The following is a 25,975-nucleotide window of genomic DNA, read 5'->3' as shown; positions in this document are numbered from 1 at the left end:
GCAATCTGAGTTTGATTTCCTGGCCACGGCTAACATCAGTGGCAAGTGATATCTGAATCGGTTCTGGGCTCCCTCCTGATTAACAACCCGCACCGACCAGCTTGGTGAAGTATAGTCAACTTACCCTCAACAGTGGATTGACAAAGGGATTACAAATTCTTCGTATCCGTTATTAAATTATTACTCTTTCAGCTCTGTGTCCTTCCTTCCGTACTGCCTGGTGACAATTCATGGCTACGGTTTATGTTAAAACATTGCTGTTTGGACTCGCAGAGTAGACGGTTTGTTGGTACAACCATAACACAACATACAGCGTAAAATAACACAGACAGCGCAAATTCCGCAAGGCCACACGCACACCACCGATTAACCTTTCACTTCTCTCTCAGCTTTTTCCCGCGCACCGCTCCACTTTGGATTCCCTCACATTGTCCATAAGCGTCGACTATAATAACCTCGCGAAAGTCATGAAGCCGGTCACATTCTTATCCATCGACTCCAAATGTGCTCAGAAGGGCCATTGTCAAAAACGTGCTCGTGGTACCACTGCCAACGCAGCAGAAGCAGGATCACCAAATATCCTTTTTTTATTTACTCCTGTAGGCCGCTTTTAATTTTGGGCTTGTGGGGTCCTGTGCTTAGCAACCATTATATTAAAAATAACTCTCTCCACCCCTCCCGAACCATGCATTCGCAAATGCGAACTTTCACAGCGAAATGCACTTCAAACATGCGGGCATTGGCCCAACGTTGGCACGTGGTGAGACCAACCTTAGCCCAAGGTTCCATGTTCCCTGGGGTACCACTGACTGTGGGTTTTCGCCGTCGTGCTGAATTTCCACGCACCGCCGATTAGCACGGTTGGCTCGTACGGCACGAAATAAGTTCAACATACACTAGCTGTGTATCACGATAACGAACTGACCATTCACGTTCCCAGGGTTTCTGACCGGTCTGAACAAACATTTCTGCGCCCGGCACACCACATCCGATGTACCCCTCTCGCTATGGCTGCGGCTACTACTACCCAGGATTTCCATAGAGACGCACAAACTTACACGGCACCCCCATAGAGTTGCATTACTGAGAGGACCCAGACTGACAAAGATTCTCACAGGCTTTGAGAGAGCCACAGATTCACGTGGCACTCAACTTGGCATCTCCTCCTGCCCAGGGGGTGACTCACCTTCAGGCTGATCCGACAGCTCGGCATCACTGCAGCCGCTCCCCTCATCAGAGTCCAGGTAGAGAGGGGGCGACACGACGTGCTCACTCGACTCCATGTCTCGCCCGTCTATTGCAGCCTGTAGCCCGTCTACTGCAGCCTGTAGCACGTCTACTGCAGCCTGTAGCACGTCTACTGCACCCTGTAGCCCGTCTACTGCAGCCTGTAGCCCGTCTACTACACCCTGTAGCCCGTCTAGTGCACCCTGTAGCCCGTCTACTGCAGCCTGTAGCCCGTCTACTACACCCTGTAGCCCGTCTACTGCACCCTGTAGCCCGTCTAGTGCACCCTGTAGCCCGTCTACTGCACCCTGTAGCCCGTCTACTGCACCCTGTAGCCCATCTACTGCACCCTGTAGCCCGTCTACTGCAGCCTGTAGCCCATCTACTGCACCCTGTAGCCCGTCTACTGCACCCTGTAGCCCGTCTACTGCACCCTGTAGCCCGTCTACTGCACCCTGTAGCCCGTCTACTGCACCCTGTAGCCCGTCTACTGCAGCCTGTAGCCCGTCTACTGCAGCCTGTAGCCCGTCTACTACACCCTGTAGCCCGTCTCTACTGCACCCTGTAGCCTGTCTCCTGGACCCTGTAGCCCGTCTACTGCAGCCTGCACCCTGTAGCCTGTCTACTGCACCCTGTAGCCCGTCTACTGCACCCTGTAGCCCGTCTACTGCACCCTGTAGCCCGTCTACTGCAGCCTGTAGCCCGTCTACTGCACCCTGTAGCCCGTCTACTGCACCCTGTAGCCCGTCTACTGCAGCCTGCACCCTGTAGCCCGTCTACTGCACCCTGTAGCCCGTCTACTGCACCCTGTAGCCCGTCTACTGCAGCCTGTAGCCCGTCTACTGCACCCTGTAGCCCGTCTACTGCAGCCTGTAGCCCGTCTACTGCACCCTGTAGCCCGTCTACTGCACCCTGTAGCCCGTCTACTGCACCCTGTAGCCCGTCTCTACTGCACTCTGTAGCCTGTTTCCTGTCTCCCTGTAGCCCGTCTCTACTGCACTCTGTAGCCTGTTTCCTGTCTCCCTGTAGCCTGTCTCCCTGTAGTTTGTCTGCTATATCCTGCACCACACTGTCTGTCTGCCTTCTGTAGTCTGTGCTCTTTAGCCTGTATCCTGCACCTGTATCCTGTATCCTACACAAATATATCCTGTAGCCTCTATTCTATGACCGACAAGTATATCCTGTGGGCTGCACCTACAGTCTGCACATAGAGCCTGGAATTATAAGCGGTAGCCTACCATGTGTCCCCTAAACACTCCACAACCGCACCTGCAAACTTTAACATTTACCTCACAACCTGCACCCCCTCACTCTCTATAACATTTACCTCACACCCTGCACTCTCTATAACATTTACCTCACACCCTGCACCACCTCACTTTCTATAACATTTACCTCACACCCTGCACCCTGCACTCTCTATAACATTTACCTCACACCCTGCACTCTCTATAACATTACCTCACACCCTGCACCCTCGATAACATTTACCTCACACCCTGCACCCTGCACTCTCTATAACATTTACCTCACACCCTGCACTCTCTATAACATTTACCTCACACCCTGCACCACCTCACTCTCTATAACATTTACCTCACACCCTGTACTCTCTATAACATTTACCTCACACCCTGCACCACCTCACTCTCTATAACATTTACCTCACACCCTGTACTCTCTATAACATTTACCTCACACCCTGCACCACCTCACTCTCTATAACATTTACCTCACAACCTGCACTCTCTATAACATTTACCTCACACCCTGCACAACCTCACTCTCTATAACATTTACCTCACACCCTGCACAACCTCACTCTCTATAACATTTACCTCACACCCTGCACCACCTCACTCTCTATAACATTTACCTCACACCCTGCACTCTCTATAACATTTACCTCACAACCTGCACCCTGCACTCTCTATAACATTTACCTCACAACCTGCACCACGCACTCTCTATAACATTTACCTCACACCCTGCACTCTCTATAACATTTACCTCACACCCTGCACCACCTCACTCTCTATAACATTTACCTCACAACCTGCACCCAAAACGTCAACAACTAAATATAACACGCAACTTGCACACTACAACAACACCAACAACAACACCAAGAATAACAACTCCTCTCTACTACACCCTCGTCTCGCAAGTCTACTACCACGGCTGGCGTAGTAGGCGATGTCTCGACTGAGAGCCTGGCGAGCAAACACAGCTCGCTGTGTCTCTACCCAGCAGGCTGGGTGTGTGCAGGCTGTGGAAGAGGAGCAGCAGCAGCAGCTGGTGGCTTGGTTGGTGGTGGTGGTGTTGGTGGCTGTTGTGCCGTCTAGTCGAGGAGCGTGCTGCTGCTGCTGCTGCTAAGGCTGAGGGAGCAGGGGGTGGACAGGGAGCCGCTTTAATAACCACGCAGCGCCGTCCCTCCCCACCGCGATCACCACCCCACCCCACCAGCCAAAAACAAAGACAAAGATCCCCCGCGCAGACCCCAACAGCCACTCACACACAGTGTTGTATACAACGACACAAATCCACAGTATACCCCAACAAAGACAAAGATCCCCCGACTGTTAGGGGCAAGTGCTGTTAGCGAGCACCTGTGAAGGCCGGCACGGCACACGATGGGATGGGTGGCCAGCACCACGCCTGGCCGCCTTTGTCTCTCCAGTGACGATGTTTACACACCGGCACCAGGTACTCATTTGTGGCTAAGTCGACCTAGGGGATGTCCAGGACCGGTTCAGAAAATTTGTCACCGGGTGAAACCGTGAGCGGCAATCGAACTCGGGTCGCCGGGTTCGTAGCCCAGCGTGGCGCTAACCGCTGCCCCACCGCTCACCCACAGCCCCACACACTCACACGTGCATACAAAGACAAAGATCCCCCGTTTAGCCTTAACAGGCTGTTGGGGCAAGTGCTGTTAGCGAGCACCTATTGAGGTGCACACGAACAAAGGGTCACGCCCGGCCGCCTTTGTCTTCCTAGTGGCGATATTTAGACACCGCAACAGGTAGTCGTTTCAGAAGAAGAATCTGTATTTAGACTGGAGGAATCCGATGAGCTATGAAGCTCTTTTTCACAGATGCCAAGTAGGGCGGGTAAGGCTGACAAGTTCAGATAATCGTCACTGGCGTTGGCCGTGAGCGGGAATCGAACTCTTGTCGCTGGGATTATAGCGCAGCGCGCTAACCATTGCGCCACCGCTCCTCCTACACGCACTCACACACACTAAGAACAAAGATTACAACACAAGATTGCCTGGAGCAAGTGTCGTTAGCGAGCACTTGAGAAGAGAACCAAGGCACACGAGATGATGGTGGTGGTGCAGCTAGAAATCACTCCCGTCCGCCTTTGTCTCCCCAGTGCTCGTGTTTATACCAGGTACTCATTTCAGGCTGAGTCGACCTATGGGAGGGAGGCCCAGGAACCGGTTAATATATTCGTCACCGTATTGAACTCCACTCGCCATCATATGCACAATTACACTCTCCCACACGTACACATTTGGAAGCGTCAACACACGTGTACCCAGAAACCAACACACATACACCAGCACTGTCACATACACCTCATTATCCAACACCAGCACTGTCACATACACCTCATCATCCAACACCAGCACTGTCACATACACCTCATCATCCAATAACTCACGAAGATAAAGATCCCCCCCGTAAATCCCCCCTATAGCCTGTAACAGAATGCTGGGGGCAAGTGCTGTTAGCGAGTAGCACCTATGAAGGCCGGAACAGCACACGAGGGGTAGCTTTGCCAGCACCACGCCCGACCGCCTTTGTCTCCCCAGTGGCGATGTTTACACACCGCACCAGCTACTCATTTGAGTCCGAGTCGATCTAGGGGAGGAGGCTCAGGCCCCGGTTCAGATAATGGTCACTGGGTGATGGCCGTGAGCGGCAATCGAACTCGTGTCGCCGGGTTCGCAGCGCAGCGCTCTACCCCCTGCACCACCAGCGCCATCCCACAACCCGCTGCACCACCAGCGCCGCCGTCTCACAACCCGCTGCACCACCAGCGCCGTCTCACAACACCCTGCACCACCAGCGCCGTCTCACAACACGCTGCACCACCAGCGCCATCCCACAACACCCTGCACCACCAGCGCCGCCGTCCCACGAGAGTGCAAGGTATACCTATCCACAATAGTATTAACACTATATTATTGCGTCCATTGGCACATACTCCACGCTAAACAGGTTTATTTTTGTAACATAGGACATGATAATTAAACAATTCCTGGAGCAGTGTTCCGGACTGTTCCAGCTGATTTTAAGTGCATACTGTTTACATATCTCCACAGCTGACTGACACTCGCCCGCACACACCTAAAACTACATACACATACACATGCCAACACACTCGCATACCAGAGCACCCATACACACACTCAGATACCAACACAGCCATACAAAGATCCCCCATATAGCCTTTACAGACTGTAGGGGCAAGTGCTGTTAGCGAGCAGCTATATGAAGGCCGGCACGGCACACGAGGGGGTGGGTGGCCAGCACCACGCACGGCCGCCTTTGTCTCCCTCGTGGCGATGTTTACACACCGCACCAGGTACTTATTTGAGGCTGAGTCGACCTAGGGGAGGAGGCCCAGGACCGGTTCAGATAATCGTCGCTGGTGTTGACCGTGAGCGGGAATCGAACTCGGGTCGCCGGGTTCGGAGCGGAGGGCGCTGACCGCTACACCACCGCTCCACCCTCCTCCACTCAGTCTCACGCTCTCACTCCCTCCTCTCACACACACACACAGACACTGAAACACTCTACCTGCACCAGGCCTCCTCACACACACAGACACTGAAACACTCTACCCGCACCAGGCATCCTCACACACACAGACACTGAAACACTCTACCCGCACAAGGCCTCCTCACACACACAGACACTGAAACACTCTACCTGCACCAGGCCTCCTCACACACACAGACACTGAAACACTCTACCCGCACCAGGCCTCCTCACACACACACAGACACTGAAACACTCTACCCACACCAGGCCTCACACACACAGACACTGAAACACTCCACCCACACCAGGCCTCCTCACACACACACAGACACTGAAACACTCTACCCGCATCAGGCCTCCTCACACACACAGACACTGAAACACTCTACCCGCACCAGGCCTCCTCACACACACACAGACACTGAAACACTCTACCCGCACCAGGCCTCCTCACACACACAGACACTGAAACACTCTACCCGCACCAGGCCTCCTCACACACACAGACACTGAAACACTCTACCCGCACCAGGCCTCCTCACACACAGACACTGAAACACTCTACCCGCACAAGGCCTCCTCACACACACAGACACTGAAACACTCCACCCACACCAGGCCTCCTCCCTCGCACACACAGACACTGAAACACTCTACTCACACCAGGCCTCCTCACACACACACAGACACTGAAACACTCTACTCACACCAGGCCTCCTCCCTCGCACACACAGACACTGAAACACTCTACCCGCACCAGGCCTCCTCACACACAGACACTGAAACACTCCACCCACACCAGGCCTCCTCACACACACACACACAGACACTGAAACACTCTACCCGCACCAGGCCTCCTCACACACACACAGACACTGAAACACTCTACCCGCACCAGGCCTCCTCACACACACACAGACACTGAAACACTCTACCCGCACCAGGCCTCCTCACACACACACAGACACTGAAACACTCTACCCGCACCAGGCCTCCTCACACACACACAGACACTGAAACACTCTACCCGCACCAGGCCTCCTCCCTCACACACACAGACACTGAAACACTCTACCCGCACCAGGCCTCCTCACACACACACAGACACTGAAACACTCTACCCGCACCAGGCTTCCTCGCACACACAGACACTGAAACACTCTACCCGCACCAGGCCTCCTCTCTCACACACACACAGACACTGAAACACTCTACCCGCACCAGGCCTCCTCACACACACACAGACACTGAAACACTCTACCCACACCAGGCCTCACACACACAGACACTGAAACACTCTACCCGCACCAGGCCTCCTCTCTCACACACACACAGACACTGAAACACTCTACCCGCACCTGGCCTCCTCACACACACAGACACTGAAACACTCTACCCGCACAAGGCCTCCTCACACACACACTGAAACACTCTACCTGCACCAGGCCTCCTCACACACACACAGACACTGAAACACTCTACCCACACCAGGCCTCCTCCCTCGCACACACAGACACTGAAACACTCTACTCACACCAGGCCTCCTCCCTCGCACACAGACACTGAAACACTCTACTCACACCAGGCCTCCTCCCTCGCACACACAGACACTGAAACACTCTACCCGCACCAGGCCTCCTCACACACACACAGACACTGAAACACTCTACTCACACCAGGCCTCCTCTCACACACACACACACTGAAACACTCTATCCGCACCAGGCCTCCTCACACACACAGACACTGAAACACTCTACCCGCACAAGGCCTCCTCACACACACACAGCCACTGAAACACTCTACCTGCACCAGGCCTCCTCACACACACAGACACTGAAACACTCTACCCGCACAAGGCCTCCTCACACACACAGACACTGAAACACTCTACCTGCACCAGGCCTCCTCACGCACACACAGACACTGAAACACTCTACTCACACCAGGCCTCCCTCGCACACACAGACACTGAAACACTCTACTCACACCAGGCCTCCTCACACACACAGACACTGAAACACTCTACCCACACCAGGCCTCCTCCCTCGCACACACAGACACTGAAACACTCTACTCACACCAGGCCTCCTCACACACACACAGACACTGAAACACTCTACTCACACCAGGCCTCCTCCCTCGCACACACAGACACTGAAACACTCTACCCGCACCAGGCCTCACACACACACACAGACACTGAAACACTCTACCCGCACCAGGCCTCCTCACACACACAGACACTGAAACACTCTACTCACACCAGGCCTCCTCCCTCGCACACACAGACACTGAAACACTCTACCCGCACCAGGCCTCACACACACACACAGACACTGAAACACTCTACCCACACCAGGCCTCCTCACACACACAGACACTGAAACACTCTACCTGCACCAGGCCTCCTCACACACACACACACACTGAAACACTCTACCTGCACCAGCCCTCCTCACACACACACAGACACTGAAACACTCTACCCACACCAGGCCTCCTCCCTCGCACACACAGACACTGAAACACTCTACCCGCACCAGGCCTCCTCACACACACAGACACTGAAACACTCTACCTGCATCAGGCCTCCTCACACACACACACACACTGAAACACTCTACCTGCACCAGGCCTCCTCACACACACACAGACACTGAAACACTCTACCCACACCAGGCCTCCTCCCTCGCACACACAGACACTGAAACACTCTACCCACACCAGGCTTCCTCGCACACACAGACACTGAAACACTCTACCCACACCAGGCCTCCTCCCTCGCACACACAGACACTGAAACACTCTACTCACACCAGGCCTCCTCACACACACACAGACACTGAAACACTCTACCTGCACCAGGCCTCCTCACACACACACAGACACTGAAACACTCTACCCACACCAGGCCTCCTCCCTCGCACACACAGACACTGAAACACTCTACTCGCACCAGGCCTCCTCACACACACAGACACTGAAACACTCTACTCACACCAGGCTTCCTCACACACACACAGACACTGAAACACTCTACCCACACCAGGCCTCCTCCCTCGCACACACAGACACTGAAACACTCTACTCACACCAGGCCTCCTCCTTCGCACACACAGACACTGAAACACTCTGCTCACACCAGGCCTCCTCCCTCGCACACACAGACACTGAAACACTCTACTCACACCAGGCCTCCTCCCTCGCACACACAGACACTGAAACACTCTACTCACACCAGGCCTCCCTCGCACACACAGACACTGAAACACTCTACTCACACCAGGCTTCCTCACACACACAGACACCCGCCTCACAACCGCACCCTCCTCCTGTGGAAGGCTCACTGACTGACTGGCTGGCGCGCAAGACTGACCAGCTCACTGGCTGACTGACTGGCTGACTCACCAAGTGGACTGACTAGTGGACTGACTAGCCGACTGGCTCACCGACTCACTGGCTGACTGACTGGCTGACTCACCAAGTGGACTGACTAGTGGACTGACTAGCCGACTGGCTCACCGACTCACTGGCTGACTGACGCGTCTCCCTGCCTCACTTATTAACTCGCTACTGACTGGCTGGCTACTGACTGGCTGGCTACTGACTGGCTTGCCGTCTGACTGGCTGGCTACTGACTGGCTGGCTACTGACTGGCTTGCCGTCTGACTGGCTGGCTACCGACTGGCTTGCCGTCTGACTGCCTGTATAGCTGGCTCACTGAGCTGCCTTGCTGGTGCACTGTAGCTGGCACAGACTCAGAACCCAAACGTGGCTTCCCTTCTCATGAACCCCCATCCACACTCTCCCATCCACACTCTCCCATCCACACTCTCCCATCCACACTCTCCCATCCACACTCTCCCATCCACGCTCTCCCATCAACCCTCCCGGAAAATCAACACCCCCCACACGCCCGCCTTGCCATCCACCAAGCACAGAACGACTGCTGTTTATTATTACAACTATGAGACTAAATATTCACGTCGCATGTCAGATGATTACGGATGATTTTCACGGCACCGCCCTCACCAGAAACGCATACATTTGGGTAATTATAAAACTTGTGGGGGGCGGAGGAGTGGTGGAGTGGTGCAGCGATGAGCGCACTGCTCGCACTGTGACTGCGAGCCAGGAGACGTGAGTTTGATTCCAGGCCACGGCGAACATTGGTGGCAATTTATGCCTAAGCCCCCCGCCGCCGCACCCCACCCCGTTTAATCAATCTGCAATGATCACTACGGTGAAGTATGGTGAAGTATGGTCAAACAAACGTCACGGCTGACGAGCAGTAGGGAATCCAGTCGGCACTTGACAAAAGGACGAAAGTATACATTTTTTAATTATGATTTTAAATTGAATGGAAAATGCAGGTCATTGGACAATATCCATCGCGTGGCATATTTGGCGTCATTACCAACGCAAGCCTCCACCTCTATCCCCATCGGCATGGAGATAGCATCACAAATGAAAGGTTAAAACTGCCGTGTGGCTCCACTTTGAGGTTGAGAGGCGACAACTTACGATTTAAATCGTTTTCGGGTTCTTATTTTCTCTCTCATCGCAAGCATTGATTCAATTATATTTGTACAACATTTGAGCCGCATTAGCCATTACGTAACGGTGTAGGAATTAACATCGCTCACTGAATTTGCTTCGTTATATTGCCGCCGCTGCGTTGGCGGTGGTGCAAAAGCACGGATGATAAAAAAAATCAACTCCACACATTCGCTGATAAAAACGTAAATCAAGAAGCACAGTCATTGCCTGAAAAACTACTGACAGTTAATATTATTTCCGTTACAGTCATATCCCTAATGGGAAGTGCCACTCACACGACCCTGCGTTTAGCCATTTGTATCTGGCGGGCAAGGTGACTTGATCGCGGAGGAGGAACATTCGTGCCTCGCTGCAAGAACCACCTCGGTTCGAATCCCGACACGGGCACTTTTCTGTTCTCCACAGGTTTCCTCTGCGTTCTGGGACTCCACCATGGCGAGATGTTAACTCCATCGCCTGGTATGCAGGAGGTCGTGGGTTCGATCCCGACCCTGACGCCTGCTGTATATTTGGAGTTTGGATGTCTCTCTCTCTCCCCATGGTCACGTGGGTTTTTCTCCGGATCCTCCGGGTTTTCTCTCCACATTTAGAATCAACATAACGCGTTTAAAGTATTCGGCTGCTTTCAATGTCCACATAAGCCACTTCATTGGGCTATCATTTTTGGCCAGGTCGCTTCTGAAAAATATCTACATAGCTCAGTGGGCCTTACCTGGTCATCTACATAGCTCAGTGGGCCTTACCTGGTCATCTACATAGCTCAGTGGGCCTTACCTGGTCAAATACAATTTGAAAAAAATAGTTCAGTTTCTTTCTCCAGTTCCCTCCGGTTCTGGCCATAGTTCAACACACACACACACACGTGGTCTCCCACTCAAGTACTGCATCAAACCGGCTCAACCCGGGCATTGACAATTAAAAATCTTCTATCCCGAGGGCGAGAGATAAACTTACACCCCCCACCGCACCACGGAGATAACAACTTAAAGTTCAGTGCAGTCAGGCTGGGAGAACCCAAAACAAAGGAATCGAGAGCCAAGGAAATCCGCCTCCCCCGTGGGGCCACACCGCGTCGCACTGCACGAAACGAGCAGCAGCAGCAGCTTCAGGCTGTTGTCGAGAGTAGGCCGACGGAGCGGATGAAGACAAACAAAAATTGTTATTAAGTTAATTGTGAGGCCATCTGTGGGGAGATGATGCAATAAAAAAAGGTATCGAAAGTGCATTGCACAATGTTCCAATGATGTTAGCGCGGGTTTCCTCAAGTGGAGGCAAAGGCACAGCCCTGAAATGGCTTTGCGTGGGGCACTGCTGGTGGAAGTGCCCTCCCACTAGAGGGAGCTTTGGAGAGCCGCATGAGAGGGTCATTTTGGTCCACGGGGTAAGACTTCTTCTTCTTGGGAGAAGTGGGAGTGCCCACATGTTACCCCGCCGCACGCGACCTGCCTACCACCTCTCGACTAACTGCGGTGCGCTCGTTTATAACTGCTGCTGGTCGGGGATTTTATAAACTCGCCCCATTGTTTTTCAACTGCCGTGCCACGGTTTATGTTTAGAAAAATATTAACCGGGACTCCTCTACTTACGAACACTCGGTTTACGAACTTTCAGAGATACGAACAAATCGTGTCCGAATGTCCAGTTGCCTGTTCGAACCTCGAGTCGTAAGTTCAACCACCGCGCAATAGATGGTGGTGGTGGCAGTGGCATCTGCAGAACATGAAGAACCAGTTTGGCATCTACATCTGCAGAACGTGAAGAACCAGTGACAGCTACAGGAGATTATACAACTTTTAAATTCATTCCCCGTGTTTAGTGTACATTCCGTATAAAAGGTTTGGAATCGACAGGAGTGACTTACGAACAAATCGACTTACGAACGGATCAAGCCAGTGTCGGATCAAGCCAGTGCGGGGCCTGTAGCATATGTTGTAAAGGGGCCCTCAATTAATTTTAACAAATCTATAAAAACACACATTTTTTACTTGCATAGTAAAGTAATTGTATTTTTTCATTTGCTACACATCCAGATAATACGACAAATCGTTAACCTTAAACACCCAGTCGTTCATACAAGTTGAAGGCGGTATAGTACTATAGTAATAGAGCAAGTGCAGAATTACTTAACCGGAATTGAGATATTTAAAGCATTTTTGCGCAGGGCCCTTGCAAGTGCGGGCCCGTAGCGACATGTGCAGCTACCTGTGCTGCATGTGCAGCTGCCTGTGCTGCACGTGCAGCTGCCTGTGCTGCACGTGCAGCTGCCTGTGCTGCACGTGCAGCTGCCTGTGCTGCACGTGCAGCTGCCTGTGCTGCACGTGCAGCTGCCTGTGCTGCACGTGCAGCTGCCTGTGCTGCACGTGCAGCTGCCTGTGCTGCACGTGCAGCTGCCTGTGCTGCACGTGCAGCTGCCTGTGCTGCTGGGATAATCCGGCACTGGCCACGGCTCAACTCTCCGGATGGCGGTGGAGGTGGAGGCGGGGGCGGGAGGCTGGAGGGTGGAGCCGGCGGCGGCGCCGCGCCGGAGCTCAGCTGCCTCCTAGCGGCTGCGCGCGACACTTGTGACACGTGCTACTGGGCCAGCCGGCGCTTGGGCACGGGGTTAGTAATCGTAGTAGTAGTGGTGAGTAGTAGTAGTCGTAGTGGTGGTAACTAGTAGTAGTGGTGAGTAGTAGTGGTGGTGAGTAGTCGTAGTGGTGGTGAGTAGTAGTAGTGGTGGTGACTAGTAGTGGTGGTGAGTAGTCGTAGTGGTGGTGAGTAGTAGTAGTGGTGGTGAGTAGTAGTGGTGAATAGTGGTGGTGAGTAGACGTAGTGGTGGTGACTAGTCGTAGTGCTGGTGACTAGTAGTAGTGGTGAGTAGTAGTAGTGGTGAGTAGTAGTGGTGAGTAGTGGTGGTGAGTAGTGGTGGTGGTGACTAGTAGTAGTGGTGACTAGTAGTAGTGGTGACTAGTAGTGGTGGTGAGTAGTAGTAGTGGTGACTAGTAGTAGTGGTGACTAGTAGTGGTGGTGACTAGTAGTGGTGGTGAGTAGTAGTAGTGGTGGTGAGTAGTAGTGGTGAGTAGTGGTGGTGAGTAGTGGTGGTGGTGACTAGTAGTAGTGGTGACTAGTAGTAGTGGTGACTAGTAGTGGTGAGTAGTGGTGGTGACTAGTAGTAGTGGTGAGTAGTAGTAGTGGTGGTGACTAGTAGTAGTGGTGAGTAGTGGTGAGTAGTGGTGGTGAGTAGTAGTAGTAGTGGTGAGTAGTAGTAGTGGTGGTGAGTAGTGGTGGTGACTAGTAGTAGTGGTGGTGACTAGTAGTAGTGGTGGTGACTAGTAGTAGTGGTGACTAGTAGTAGTGGTGGTGACTAGTAGTAGTGGTGGTGACTAGTAGTGGTGGTGACTAGTAGTAGTGGTGGTGACTAGTAGTAGTGGTGACTAGTAGTAGTGGTGGTGACTAGTAGTGGTGGTGACTAGTAGTAGTGGTGAGTAGTAGTGGTGGTGAGTAGTAGTGGTGAGTAGTGGTGAGTAGTGGTGGTGACTAGTAGTAGTGGTGAGTAGTAGTGGTGAGTAGTGGTGAGTAGTGGTGGTGAGTAGTAGTAGTGGTGAGTAGTAGTAGTGGTGAGTAGTAGTAGTAGTGGTGAGTAGTAGTAGTGGTGGTGAGTAGTGGTGGTGACTAGTAGTAGTAGTGGTGACTAGTAGTAGTGGTGAGTAGTAGTGGTGAGTAGTGGTGAGTAGTGGTGGTGAGTAGTAGTAGTGGTGAGTAGTGGTGAGTAGTAGTGGTGAGTGGTGGTGGTGAGTAGTAGTAGTGGTGAGTAGTGGTGAGTGGTGGTGGTGAGTAGTAGTAGTAATAATAATGACGGATGTTGACGTTTACATTGCGTCTCTCTCGTCATCGCCGCAGACTTCGCGCTGGGAGGCAGCGGCCTGGCAGCGAACGGGCACCCATAACAATTGCCCAAGCTCTGCGGTCCTCTATTACAGTGCAATGTTTTCAGCCAATTGGCGAGCGTTCATTACCTCGTGGGAGGAAACTCTATCCCGCCATACCTAAGTGGCAGATGGAGATTAGTCGGCCCTCTGCTGCACGGCATTCTCCTGGGGAGCCAGAGCACGGCAGCCTCCTCGACGCTCACGGGAGGGGAGTTTCACAGCAACCACGTGCAGTCATCCACCAACCACGTGCAGTCATCCACCAACCCTCGCTGGCCTACAGGTCGCCACCACCGGCCACCACGACCACCACCACCGGCCACCACGACCACCACCACCGGCCACCACCACCACACGCTGCACATGGAGCCGGGAGGGGTCCGGTACTCCGTACCCCCGTCGTGTTTTGGACTGTTTGCTGTCACGTGACGTTTCTTACCCGCCCCGACTGGACATCTGTGAAAAAGAGCTTTGTAGCTCATCGGATTCCTCCGACAGTGTCAATACAGTCCCCGGGTTACGGGAGTGTTAGATTCCCCAGAACGATCCGCAGTAAACCGATATTTTCCGTATGTCGGAAACTGACCAATTTCCCCCCAGAAATCACCGATGAATTCCATTCACCTGAATCCGAGTGAAGCCCGCCTTAAGGCTGCCCCGCCTCACACTTCACTCCACGGTCTTCATCCGCAACCTCACCGCGCCGCACGACCCGTACTCACGGAACTTACGCAAACGTTTCCGCGCATTGAATATTCTTTTTGTTTAACACGACTTATGGGAGCGTTTGCGTAATGTTGGGATTTCCTGCAAGTCGCGTCTTTCGCAACCCCGGGGGGCCCTGTCTGTATTGTTCAATCCACTGTCGGATTAAAGCCGTTACCCTCGCAGCGATGAGTCGTGGGAGACTGCTCCACAGTGCTTCCCAGTTCCGGATTATCCTACATATATGTAGCAGCTACATATATGTAGCTGCTACATACATATATGTACAGATATGTATGTGGCAGCTACATATATGTAGCTACGGGCCCCGCACTTCCAAGGGCCCCGCGCTAAATCCTTTCAAGCTATCAATTCCGATTCAGTGATTCTGCACTTGCTCTATTACTATAGTACTATACCGCCTTTAACTTTATAAATGACTGGGTGTTTAAGGTTAGCGATTTGTCGTATTAACTGGCTGTATAGCAAATTTAAAAAAATACAATTACTTTACTATGCAAGTAAGAAATGTGTGTTTTAATTTTTTAAAATTAATTTAGGACCCCTTTATAACCTATTCTATAGGCCCCGCACGAGCTTGATCGGGCACTGGTGCTTCCAACAAGCAACACGTGCGTTGGCAATCCAAGATTAACACGCGCGATTTCATGCGTGCATCGTGGAGCGCAAACATTTAATTGTTGTTGTTGTTGTTTTTACACGCGGCAACTGTTGTCCTTTGCCAGGGAGGACCTTGGGTAATTTAAACAATTCTCCAGCGATAACAACGTCCGACCACCAGAGGGTGACACCGGTCTCAGATTCGCAACTTGGAATGTTCGTCTCAACATTCGATTGCTGTGCCTTCGCCGGCACATCAAGTTCTATGTGCGCGTGTGTTGTCCTTGAGGCCGTCGGCCCAAGAATGTCTTATCGGTCGTACCAACTGGGGAGGCAAACGCTAACAACGATTTTTTTTGTGCTTCTCAAAAGAATGTTATCTGTAGATTTTAAAAAAAACGTCTCCGTTTACAGTGGTCACCGTGGTAGCTATGTGTGAGACAAATGTTGTTACGGGAGGGTTGCCGCGTTTAGTTTGAATGAGGAATATATTTTGGGGAAACCAGCTGCGATAGGAAACGTCGACGGAGAACGAGAATAACACGTGGAGAGCGTCTATAGGACAGGCGGTGTAGACACTCCACGTGGTGGGCATGAATGTACGTTGGCCTTCTTTCGCAACTTACGTAGCCAACCGTTCTCATCGACGGTGGGCACGGCCCGAGGGTGGGCACGGCCCGCGGTGGGCACGCGGGGCCACTGACGGCCCCTGACCCTGATGTGCGGCCTCCGACAATACACAAAGAGTCAAAACACCGCCCCATCATCATCGTCACCATCGTCATCGTGCTGCTGTCAACCCCCAACGGTTCAAATGGCGTGGCGGCCCTCACATTGACGAGGTCTCTTCGGCCAAAGTGGCCCCCCTCTGAAAAATTGTGAAGAGCACTGCCACAGAGTTACATAGAGACACGGAGTTTCATAGAGACGCACAGAGTTACATAGAGACCCACAGAGTTTCATAGAGACCCACAGAGTTACAGAGAGACCCATAGAGTTACATAGAGACCCATAGAGTTACATAGAGACCCACAGAGTTACATAGAGACCCATAGAGTTTCATAGAGACCCATAGAGTTTCATAGAGACCCATAGAGTTACATAGATACCCACAGAGTTACATAGAGACCCATAGGGTTACATAGAGACACATAGAGTTACACAGAGATCCATAGAGTTACATAGAGACCCACAGAGTTTCATAGAGACCCACACAGTTACATAGAGACCCATAGGGTTACATAGAGACCCACAGTTACATAGAGACCCATAGAGTTACATAGAGACCCATAGGGTTACATAGAGACCCATAGACCACAGCCAAGGCCGTCGACAGTGGTGCCAGCGACAGGACCCACTCAGCGGTCCTCATTCAGCAGTGGAGTGAGGGAAAGGGCTCGTCCACGTGCCGAATGGACGTCGATTTTCGTTTCTTTTCATTTACGACTCAGAATGCTCCCACAGACAGAGTCGGGTCCCCGACAGGAGGGAGGGGGTGCCCTGAACAACAACAACGTCTCTGGCGCTCTGGCGCGGCTCGCTTCACAAGACTGACGCGGAGACAGGAGCCAGAAGGAGTAAAGCGGTCTGGAGCTGGCTCCTAGCTGGTTCATAGCTGGCTCCTAGCTGGCTCATAGCTGGCTCATAGCTGGTTCATAGCTGGCTCATAGCTGGCTCCTAGCTGGCTCATAGCTGGCTCATTTCTACCTCCTAGCTGGCTCCTAGCTGGCTCATAGCTGGCTCCGAGCTGGCTCATAGCTGGCTCCTAGCTGGCTCATAGCTGGCTCCTAGCTGGCTCCTAGGTGGCTCATAGCTGGCTCCGAGCTGGCTCCTAGTTGGCTCCTAGCTGGCTCATAGCTCGCTCCTAGCTGGCTCCTAGCTGGCTCATAGCTGGCTCCTAGCTGGCTCATAGCTAGCTCATAGCTGGTTCCTAGCTGTCTCCGAGCTGGCTACTAGCTGGCTCCTAGCTGGTTCATAGCTGACTCCGAGCTGGCTCATAGCTGGTTCCTAGCTGGCTCCAAGCTGGTTCCTAGCTTGCTCATAGCTGGCTAATAGCTGGTTCCTAGCTGCCTCATAGCTGGTTCATAGCTGGCTCCGAGCTGGCTCCGAGCTTGCTCATAGCTGGTTCCTAGCTGGATCCTAGATGGCTCCGAGCTGGTTCCTAGCTTGCTCATAGCTGGTTCCTAGCTGGTTCCTAGCTGGCTCATAGCTGGCTCATAGCTGGTTCATAGCTGGCTCATAGCTGGCTCATAGCTGGCTCCTAGCTGGCTCCTAGCTGGCTCATAGCTGGTTCATAGCTGGCTCATAGCTGGCTCATAGCTGGAACATAGCTGGTTCATAGCTGGTTCCTAGCTGGCTCATAGCTGGCACATAGCTGGCTCATAGCTAGCTCCGAGCTGGCTCCTAGCTGGCTCCTGCCCTGAACAACAACAACGTCTCTGGCGCTCTGGCGCGGCTCGCTTCACAAGACTGACGCGGAGACAGGAGCCAGAAGGAGTAAAGCGGTCTGGAGCTGGCTCCTAGCTGGTTCATAGCTGGCTCATTGAGCCAGCAATGAGCCAGCATAGCTGGCTCCTAGCTGGCTCATTGCTGGCTCATAGCTGGTTCATAGCTGGCTCATAGCTGGCTCCTAGCTGGCTCATAGCTGGCTCCTAGCTGGCTCATAGCTGGCTCATTTCTGCCTCCTAGCTGGCTCATTTCTGCCTCCTAGCTGGCTCATAGCTGGCTCATAGCTGGCTCATAACTGGCTCCGAGCTGGCTCATAGCTGGCTCATAGCTGGCTCCTAGCTGGCTCCTAGCTGGTTCCTAGCTGGCTCCGAGCTGGCTACTAGCTGGCTCATAGCTGGTTCATAGCTGGCTCCGAGCTGGCTCATAGCTGGTTCCTAGCTGGCTCCGAGCTGGTTCCTAGCTGGCTCATAGCTGGTTCATAGCTGGCTCATAGCTGGTTCATAGCTGGCTCCGAGCTGGCTCCGAGCTGGCTCATAGCTGGATCCTAGCTGGCTCATAGCTGGCTCATAGCTGGATCCGAGCTGGCTCATAGCTGGCTCATAGCTGGCTCATAGCTGGATCCTAGCTGGCTCATAGCTGGCTCATAGCTGGCTCATAGCTGGTTCCTAGCTGGCTCCTAGCTGGCTCCTAGCTGGCTCGTAGCTGGTTCGTAGCTGGCTCCTAGCTGGCTCCTAGCTGGCTCGTAGCTGGCTCGTAGCTGGCTCCTAGCTGGCTCATAGCTGGCACTTAGCTGGCTCCTAGCTGGCTCATAGCTGGTTCCTAGCTGGCTCATAGCTGGTTCCTAGCTGGTTCCTAGCTGGCTCATAGCTGGTTCGTAGCTGGCTCATAGCTGGCTCCTAGCTGGCTCCTAGCTGGCTCATAGCTGGTTCGTAGCTGGCTCATAGCTGGCACTTAGCTGGCTCCTAGCTGGCTCATAGCTGGTTCCTAGCTGGCTCATATCTGGCTCGCGTAAACAACTGTCGCTGGATAAGAGAAGTCTGAAGGCCAAGAGGGGAGAGGGGAGTAGGGGGGAGTGGGGGGAGTAGGGGGGAGTAGGGGGGAGTAGGGGGGAGTGGGGGGGAGTGGGGGGAGTAGGGGGGAGTGGGGGGAGTGGGGGGAGTAGGGAGGAGTAGGGGGGAGTAGGGGGGAGTAGGGGGGAGTGGGGTGGAGTAGGGGGGAGTAGGGGGGAGTGGGGGGGAGTGGGGGGAGTAGGGAGGAGTAGGGGGGAGTGGGGGGGGGAGTAGGCGGGAGTAGGGGGGAGTAGGGGGGAGTGGGGGGAGTGGGGGGGAGTAGGTGGAGAGTGGGGGGGAGGAGGGGGAGTGGGGGGAGTGGGGGGGAGTAGGGGGGAGTGGGGGGAGTAGGGGGGAGTGGGGGGGAGTAGGTGGGGAGTGGGGGGGAGTGGGGACGAGTGGGGGGGGGGTAGGGGGGAGTGGGGGGGAGTAGGCGGGAGTGGGGGGGAGTGGGGGGGAGTAGAGGGGAGTGGGGGGGGGTAGGGGGGGAGTGGGGGGGAGTAGGCGGGAGTAGGGGGGAGTAGGGGGAGTGGGGGGGAGTAGGGGGGAGTGGGGGGGAGTGGGGGGGAGTAGGGGGGGGAGTAGAGGGGAGTGGGGGGAGTGGGGGGAGTAGGGGGGAGTGGGGGGGAGTAGGGGGGGGAGTGGGGGGGAGTAGGGCGGAGTGGGGGGGAGTAGGGGGGGAGTGGGGGGGAGTAGGGGGGAGTGGGGGGGAGTGGGGGTGAGTAGGGGGTCCGGGGTGTAGGGCGGTCGACTCGAGTGCTGTTGTCCAGTTTATTAACATCGCTCATCATCATCGTTGCCAGGCGCGCCTTGCGCGTGGCGGCGAGACAACAGGTCGCGCTCCTCGTGCGCCCGAATTGCGCCACAGCGGACACACGCACCCACACCCACACAACAACAACCGCCATTCGCCACTAAGTGGCGGTCACGTCACCACGACGCTTGTGCCAGGCCATGTGCACCTTGAGGCCACGTGAAGTGTCGAACGCCCGCGGGCAGGAGGTCACGTGGCAGACCCAAGTGCCACGGGTCGACTGACTAAGATGACTGGCTGGTGCACCACCTGTGCCCCCTACTGTGCCAACCTGCTGTGCTTTAGCCACCCGGCGATCCGCTCGTTGTTGTGAGCGTCGCTCCTCCGCCCTCCGTCGTTGTTGGAGGGCGACTGCCTCCAACTGCCCAGTAGCGTCCTTCACGAGCCTCCTCCACAGAGGCCGATCTTGACACCACTGGTACCAGTCATCGGCAAGTCCACTCAGCTCCACGTCCTCCTGTACCACATCACTCCATCTCTTCTCTAGCCCGTGCCGCGCCCGTTTAGCCCCCTTGATCCGGCCGAACAAAAGCTGTTTCGGCATGCGGTGGCTGGGCATGCGGGCTACATGACCCAGCCAACGCAGCCTTGCTTGCCGGAGCTCACCGATGGGACCTTGCCCAGATCTTTCAAAGATTTGTGAGCTCCTCACACAATCCAGCCTGGTTAAACCCAGGATGGATCGTAGGCAGGCTAGCCTAAATGTTTCTAACCTGCGAAGATGTTCAATTAGGGGGTCCTCGCGGTGCCGGACGGGCAACTCTGTCGTGGACAGTGCTGTGGGGAAAGGGCCAATTCCGATTGGCCCCTCCTCTTAAAAAAAATTACCACAAAACCACGACTTAAATATATAACCCACACACACTAATCCACACACACACCCACACTAATCCACGCACACACGCACCCACACACACACACCCACACACACTAATCCACCCACACACGCACACACCCACCCACACATCCACCCTAATCCACGCACCCACACGCACGCACCCACACATGCACCACACACACACCCACACTAACCCACACACACGCACCCACTCACGCACCAACGACATCGCAGCTCAACGCGCGGCCAACGCGAACGCTTCGCCCCACCCCCACCGCCACCGTAAAAAAAATCGCCCCCCAGCGCCTCCAAGTTCAACGCGACCGAAGCGAAACACTGCACTCGCCCACGTTCACAAACTTTAATTCGCGGGCAAGCGCGCACACACGTGCTTCTCATTGCCCCGCGCTAATAATAACAACTCGGAACGCGCCGCCACACACAGTGCTCACACTCTCCTCTCTCCCTAGACTCTAGAGAGAGAGCACTGTCCCCTCTCTCTAGAGACAGAGAGGGGACGAGTCAGCGTCACGAGGAATCACAGACGAGCGGAAGGGCAGCGGCAGCAGCAGCCACGCGGTGAGTGGCCGGCGCTGCCGCCAACAATTTCCCCGAGCTCTGCAGTTCTACAAATATACGAACATATTGTCAGCCAATTCACGAGTGTTTACACTTGTATGGGAAAACCCCTGAGGGGAGATGAGTCCGCATTGCTGCTGCTGTGTATCACCGTCTCCTGGCGGGCCAGCGTCTGGCTCCTCCTCGACGCCCCACGGCAAGGGAGTTTCCACAACACGTGTGTGGTGATCCACCAACCCTCGCTGCTGCTGCTGCCGCCGCCGCCTCCACACGCTGCTGGATCGCAGGCAGCCGCGTGCAGCAGCGGAGCCGCCGCCGCTGCCGCGCCTCAGATTATTTACAGTGGTGTCATTTTAGTGAAAGTGCCACCTGTGCCAAGCCGTGCGTGTTGCACAAACCGAGACACGCGCAGAATCAAAAATAGACCCGACTCTAAATCGCTGGCTCACGCCGCTGCCTGGCGACGGGGCCTCCTCGACAGGCAGCTACAGAGAAAGCCTCAGCACAGTTTTTATGGCCCACTCGGGTCAAACAGAATCAAGATCAGAATCTTTACTCGGACTGGGAGGAATCCGATGAGCTACGAAGCTATTTTTTCCCACACGCGTCCAGGACATTTTGGGGGGAAGGGGGTGGCAGTGCCCACATTTTTACCCCACCGCACGCGAGACCAGCCGGTCGACTTATTCGTGGTGAACTCATGCCACGTTTACAGCTGGGAGGACAGAGATGTGGTCGTGGCGGGGTCAAGGGGTCAAGGCAGTGCTGGATTTGAGAAGCCCGCACCGCCTTTGTTGTTCTCAAATGCCGCGCCGATCCACGCTCTCTCTTCTCGCCCCCTTCACTGGAACAAACTTCCCCCCCCCCCCCTCCACGCTAAGCGGTCACCTTCGCTCACTAAAGTTTCCACTCCTCACTCAAAACCCACTTGTTGTGCCCCAGTTCACACCACGGGACGACCTCTTTAACCTCCCCCTCATAACCGCCACCGTTACTGTTCCCTTCTTCACGTTCTCATGAGACGGCCCTCACTCATTGACCCCGCTCAATCGATCCATTCGTCGTCATTTACTGTCGCCAATTTCGCTTTCACCAAACTCGCGCGTCGTCACAGATTCGCTCCCATCGCTTCCGTCTCATCTATTTTAATTCACCTCAATTCCGCCCTTACATTCAGGACGTTGTACCGTCCTGAATTTCCCTGTCAAGCGCCTCGGTCTTTCGCCGTCTAAACGACTCCAAGATGAAGAGAGTGGAACCAGCGACCGCCGCCCGCCTGGATTCCGAGTCCGGGGGGCTCCCTCTCTCGCCGCCGCACGTCGGGGTGTCGGCTCATCCCGCGACGAGACGCGGCCAGGAACGCGAATCGGGCGGCGCCATCTGGACCCAGAAGAATTCCACCGCCGGACGACGGGAATTATTTTCTTTCCTGGCGCGAGGCTAAGGGGGTCAAGCCGTAGCTCATCCCGCTCGACTACGTCGCCCCGGTAGGAACATTGAGCAACACAAAAATAATTTTGGGGAAGAAGAAAAGAAAAAAGCAAGTGGGCCCGGGCCGCTCTTTGCTTGCGGAAGTCACGCGAGCAAAATAAAACTCCGTGCGCACCGAGCGTCGTGACAGGAGAGGCGGGCACGTCGCGTGGGGCACGTCGCGTGGGGCACGTCGCGTGGGGCACGTCGCGTGGGGCACGTCGCGTGGGGCACGTCGCGTGGGGCACGTCGCGTGGGGCACGTCGCGTGGGGCACGTCGCGTGGGGCACGTCGCGTGGGGCACGTCGCGTGGGGCACGTCGCGTGGGGCACGTCGCGTGGGGCACGTCGCGTGGGGCACGTCGCGTGGGGCACGTCGCGTGGGGCACGTCACGTGGGGCACGTCGCGTGCGTTCGCGGTTCCCCGCGGCACGCTGCGCTTTGTTGATACGACCGGCGGTGGCGGTGGCGGTGGGCCGGACGGTCGCCGGTGCGGAGTAAAACGAGGAAGAAAAACCGCGCACACGCACGGGCTCTGTCAACGCTTTCCAACGTGCGCTTGTCCTCGCCGGTATTCGTAATAATAATAATAATTGTATGGCGAATCAGAGTATTTATTTATACTGAAGGAATCCGTTGCACTATAAAGCTTTTCTTCACAGACGTCCAGTGGGGGCCGGTAAAAACGTTATAACAACAAACAGTACAACAACACGATAGTAGTGTAAGAAAGGTAAACAAATCATCCAAAAACACACAAAATTAAACCATCCCCATCCTGCCAGGCAAAGCGCACTGAGGTGTTAACATGAAAGCTCAACAAAGTGGCCGCCATCGTTTGGAATCCGGCAGCAGCCACCTGGCGAACCGGTGACAAATTCCATTTCCCCGAGATCTGCGATCCTCCGTGTATGAAGGTGCTATCGACCAATGGGTTTATTTGTGCGGTCACTGGCGACGGTCTGGGCCCACCGGCTCGCCACGGTCGTGAAACGGGTTGAATCACGGCCAGTGGACAAAACCTGGATTCGAATTCAGGATCTCAACGGGGGCCAGGTCAGCGTCCCGGAACTCCAGAGCACATCCAGCCACCTACACCATTTTCTCCCCAAGGCCGTGTCCGTCTCTGCCTTGCCACAGACGCTCAAAATTCTCCCTCACGAGAGGGAACACGTAATCTTCGCGAGCTCTGCCCAGGTCGATGCCGGCATGTGTATCGACCGCCAAGGCTCACGCCTGTTTCACGAGGCCGTGTGTCACTGCGTAGCCGACAAACTTTTGCCGAAGCATAAAAGGTCACAAATGCATTCAACCGAGAAACGTGGAGCGATCGTCTCCCACCCCCTGTTACGAACACTTGGCAGGACCCTCCTGCAAGACAGTCTTGAGACTCGGTGAGGCTTCCCCAGGAAGACAAACATGCAACGATTCCATGTTCCAAAGAATTTGTGGCAATAAAGTGGCACTGGTTTTATCTACGCTGGAGGGATGATGGGAAGAGGGTCACCTTACCCCCCCCCCCAGCCAGGATTTGACCTCGCGATTGAGAGCCGCTTGCTCCACCGCCGAGCCACATGGCTCTGCAATGATAGGTTGTAATAATAATTTAGAATTATAAGGCGACCTGAAACAATCAGAGATAGATGGCCCTGGGTAATTGGCATGAAGGAAACAATCCGGGTCCATTATCCAATTCTGAAAGAACAAAAAATATATAAGCGTACTGCTGACACCACCTCGCCATGCGTGTGTGTGTATGTAGGTCGACTCAGCCTCAAATGAGTACCTAGTGGCGGTGCGTAAACATCGCCACTCGGGAGACAAAGGCGCCCGAGTGTGGTGCTGGCCATCCACCACCTTGTGTGCTGTTCCGGCCTTCACAGGTGTTCACTAACAGCACTTTTCCCACGAGTGTGTTGAGGCGATACGGGGGATCTTTGTCGTTGCCTTATATATATGTGTGCGTTTATTAATACAATTATACTTCTGCGGTCTCAAACACTTCCGTTCACAGGCACGCACAAATTAACTTTCACCTAGATTAATTATAAAAAATAGCGAGCAAACAATACCCCCACCATCACAAGCGACTGCGAGTTCTACAAACCGGGGCGCACAGCGAAGCAGCGCCTCTTCATCCACAGCTTTGCCTTGGCCAAGCAACTGGACATTCAGAAATCTTTCAGAATCTTTATTTATCCTGGAGGAGGAATCCGATGGGCTATGAAGCTCTTTTTTCACAAATGTCCAGCGGGAGGTGTGCGGGGGTCAGCGAGCTACAAAGACAAACAACACATAAGACGCTAGGAGTGCGAGATGGAGAACAAGCAAGCAGAAAGCGTGTGTGTGCGTGAGAAGGACGTGGAGCTGAGTGGCCTTGCCGATGAGGGATACCTGCAGAGTCAAGGTTGGCCTCTGTGGATGAGGTTCGTGAAAGACGCTGCTGAGCAGTTGGAGGCAGACGCTCTCCAACAACAGCGAAGGGCAGAGGAGCGACGCTCATAAACGCAGCGAGTTGGCACAGTGGGGAGCACAGGTGGTGCATCTGTGACCTGCCAGCCGCGAGCCTTCGATACTTTGCGTGACGTCATTGTGAACCTAGCTTGGCACGAGCGCCGCTGTGACGTCATTGCCACCTCGAGGTGAATGGCAGCTGTTGTAATTTGCGTGCGTGTGTCTATTTTGATGATTGGTGCAGTAGTGGTCTGTGCATGCCTCATCCAGCGCTGGATTGATCATAATAATAACAAGAATAAACTTTTTCTGTAACGCAAGGAGTGCTTTACATGAAGCTTAAGTTATGAAGAACGCAATTTAAAAAGTGTAACTGACCGAGGAGGAAGCGATTTCCACTCTCATGGAGCCTGGTTGCAAAAAGCTCAGTTTCCTATGGAACAAAGTGTGGTCTTTATAGAATCATAATGAGTAGTGGACCAGAATCAGCAGATCTGAGTTTTTGCAGTGGAATATAAAACTTAAGCA

General features: G+C 54.2%; 1 protein-coding gene across 2 annotated transcripts in view; it reads right to left on the bottom strand.

Annotated features, from left to right (window-relative positions):
- Nucleotides 1-25,975, bottom strand: part of LOC116950822 (tumor necrosis factor alpha-induced protein 8-like protein 1) — an 82,570-nt gene that overhangs the window by 24,740 nt on the left and 31,855 nt on the right. The window contains exon 1 of one of the 2 annotated variants that reach the window (XM_032968909.2): nt 1,187-1,985. The exons of the other annotated variant lie outside the window; for it this stretch is intronic. Coding sequence (XP_032824800.1) covers nt 1,187-1,283 — 97 coding nt within the window. The 5' untranslated portion in view covers nt 1,284-1,985. Of the gene's footprint in view, nt 1-1,186; nt 1,986-25,975 lie in introns of those variants that run through there. 2 annotated transcript variants of the gene reach the window in all.

The sequence above is a fragment of the Petromyzon marinus genome, chromosome 40, assembly GCF_048934315.1.
Source record: "Petromyzon marinus isolate PM22_M1 ecotype Great Lakes invasive population chromosome 40, UKy_Petmar_22M1.pri1.0, whole genome shotgun sequence".
Classification (NCBI taxonomy): domain Eukaryota; kingdom Metazoa; phylum Chordata; class Hyperoartia; order Petromyzontiformes; family Petromyzontidae; genus Petromyzon; species Petromyzon marinus.
Note: the sequence above shows the minus strand (reverse complement) of the source record. Positions and strands in the feature narration are given on the sequence as shown.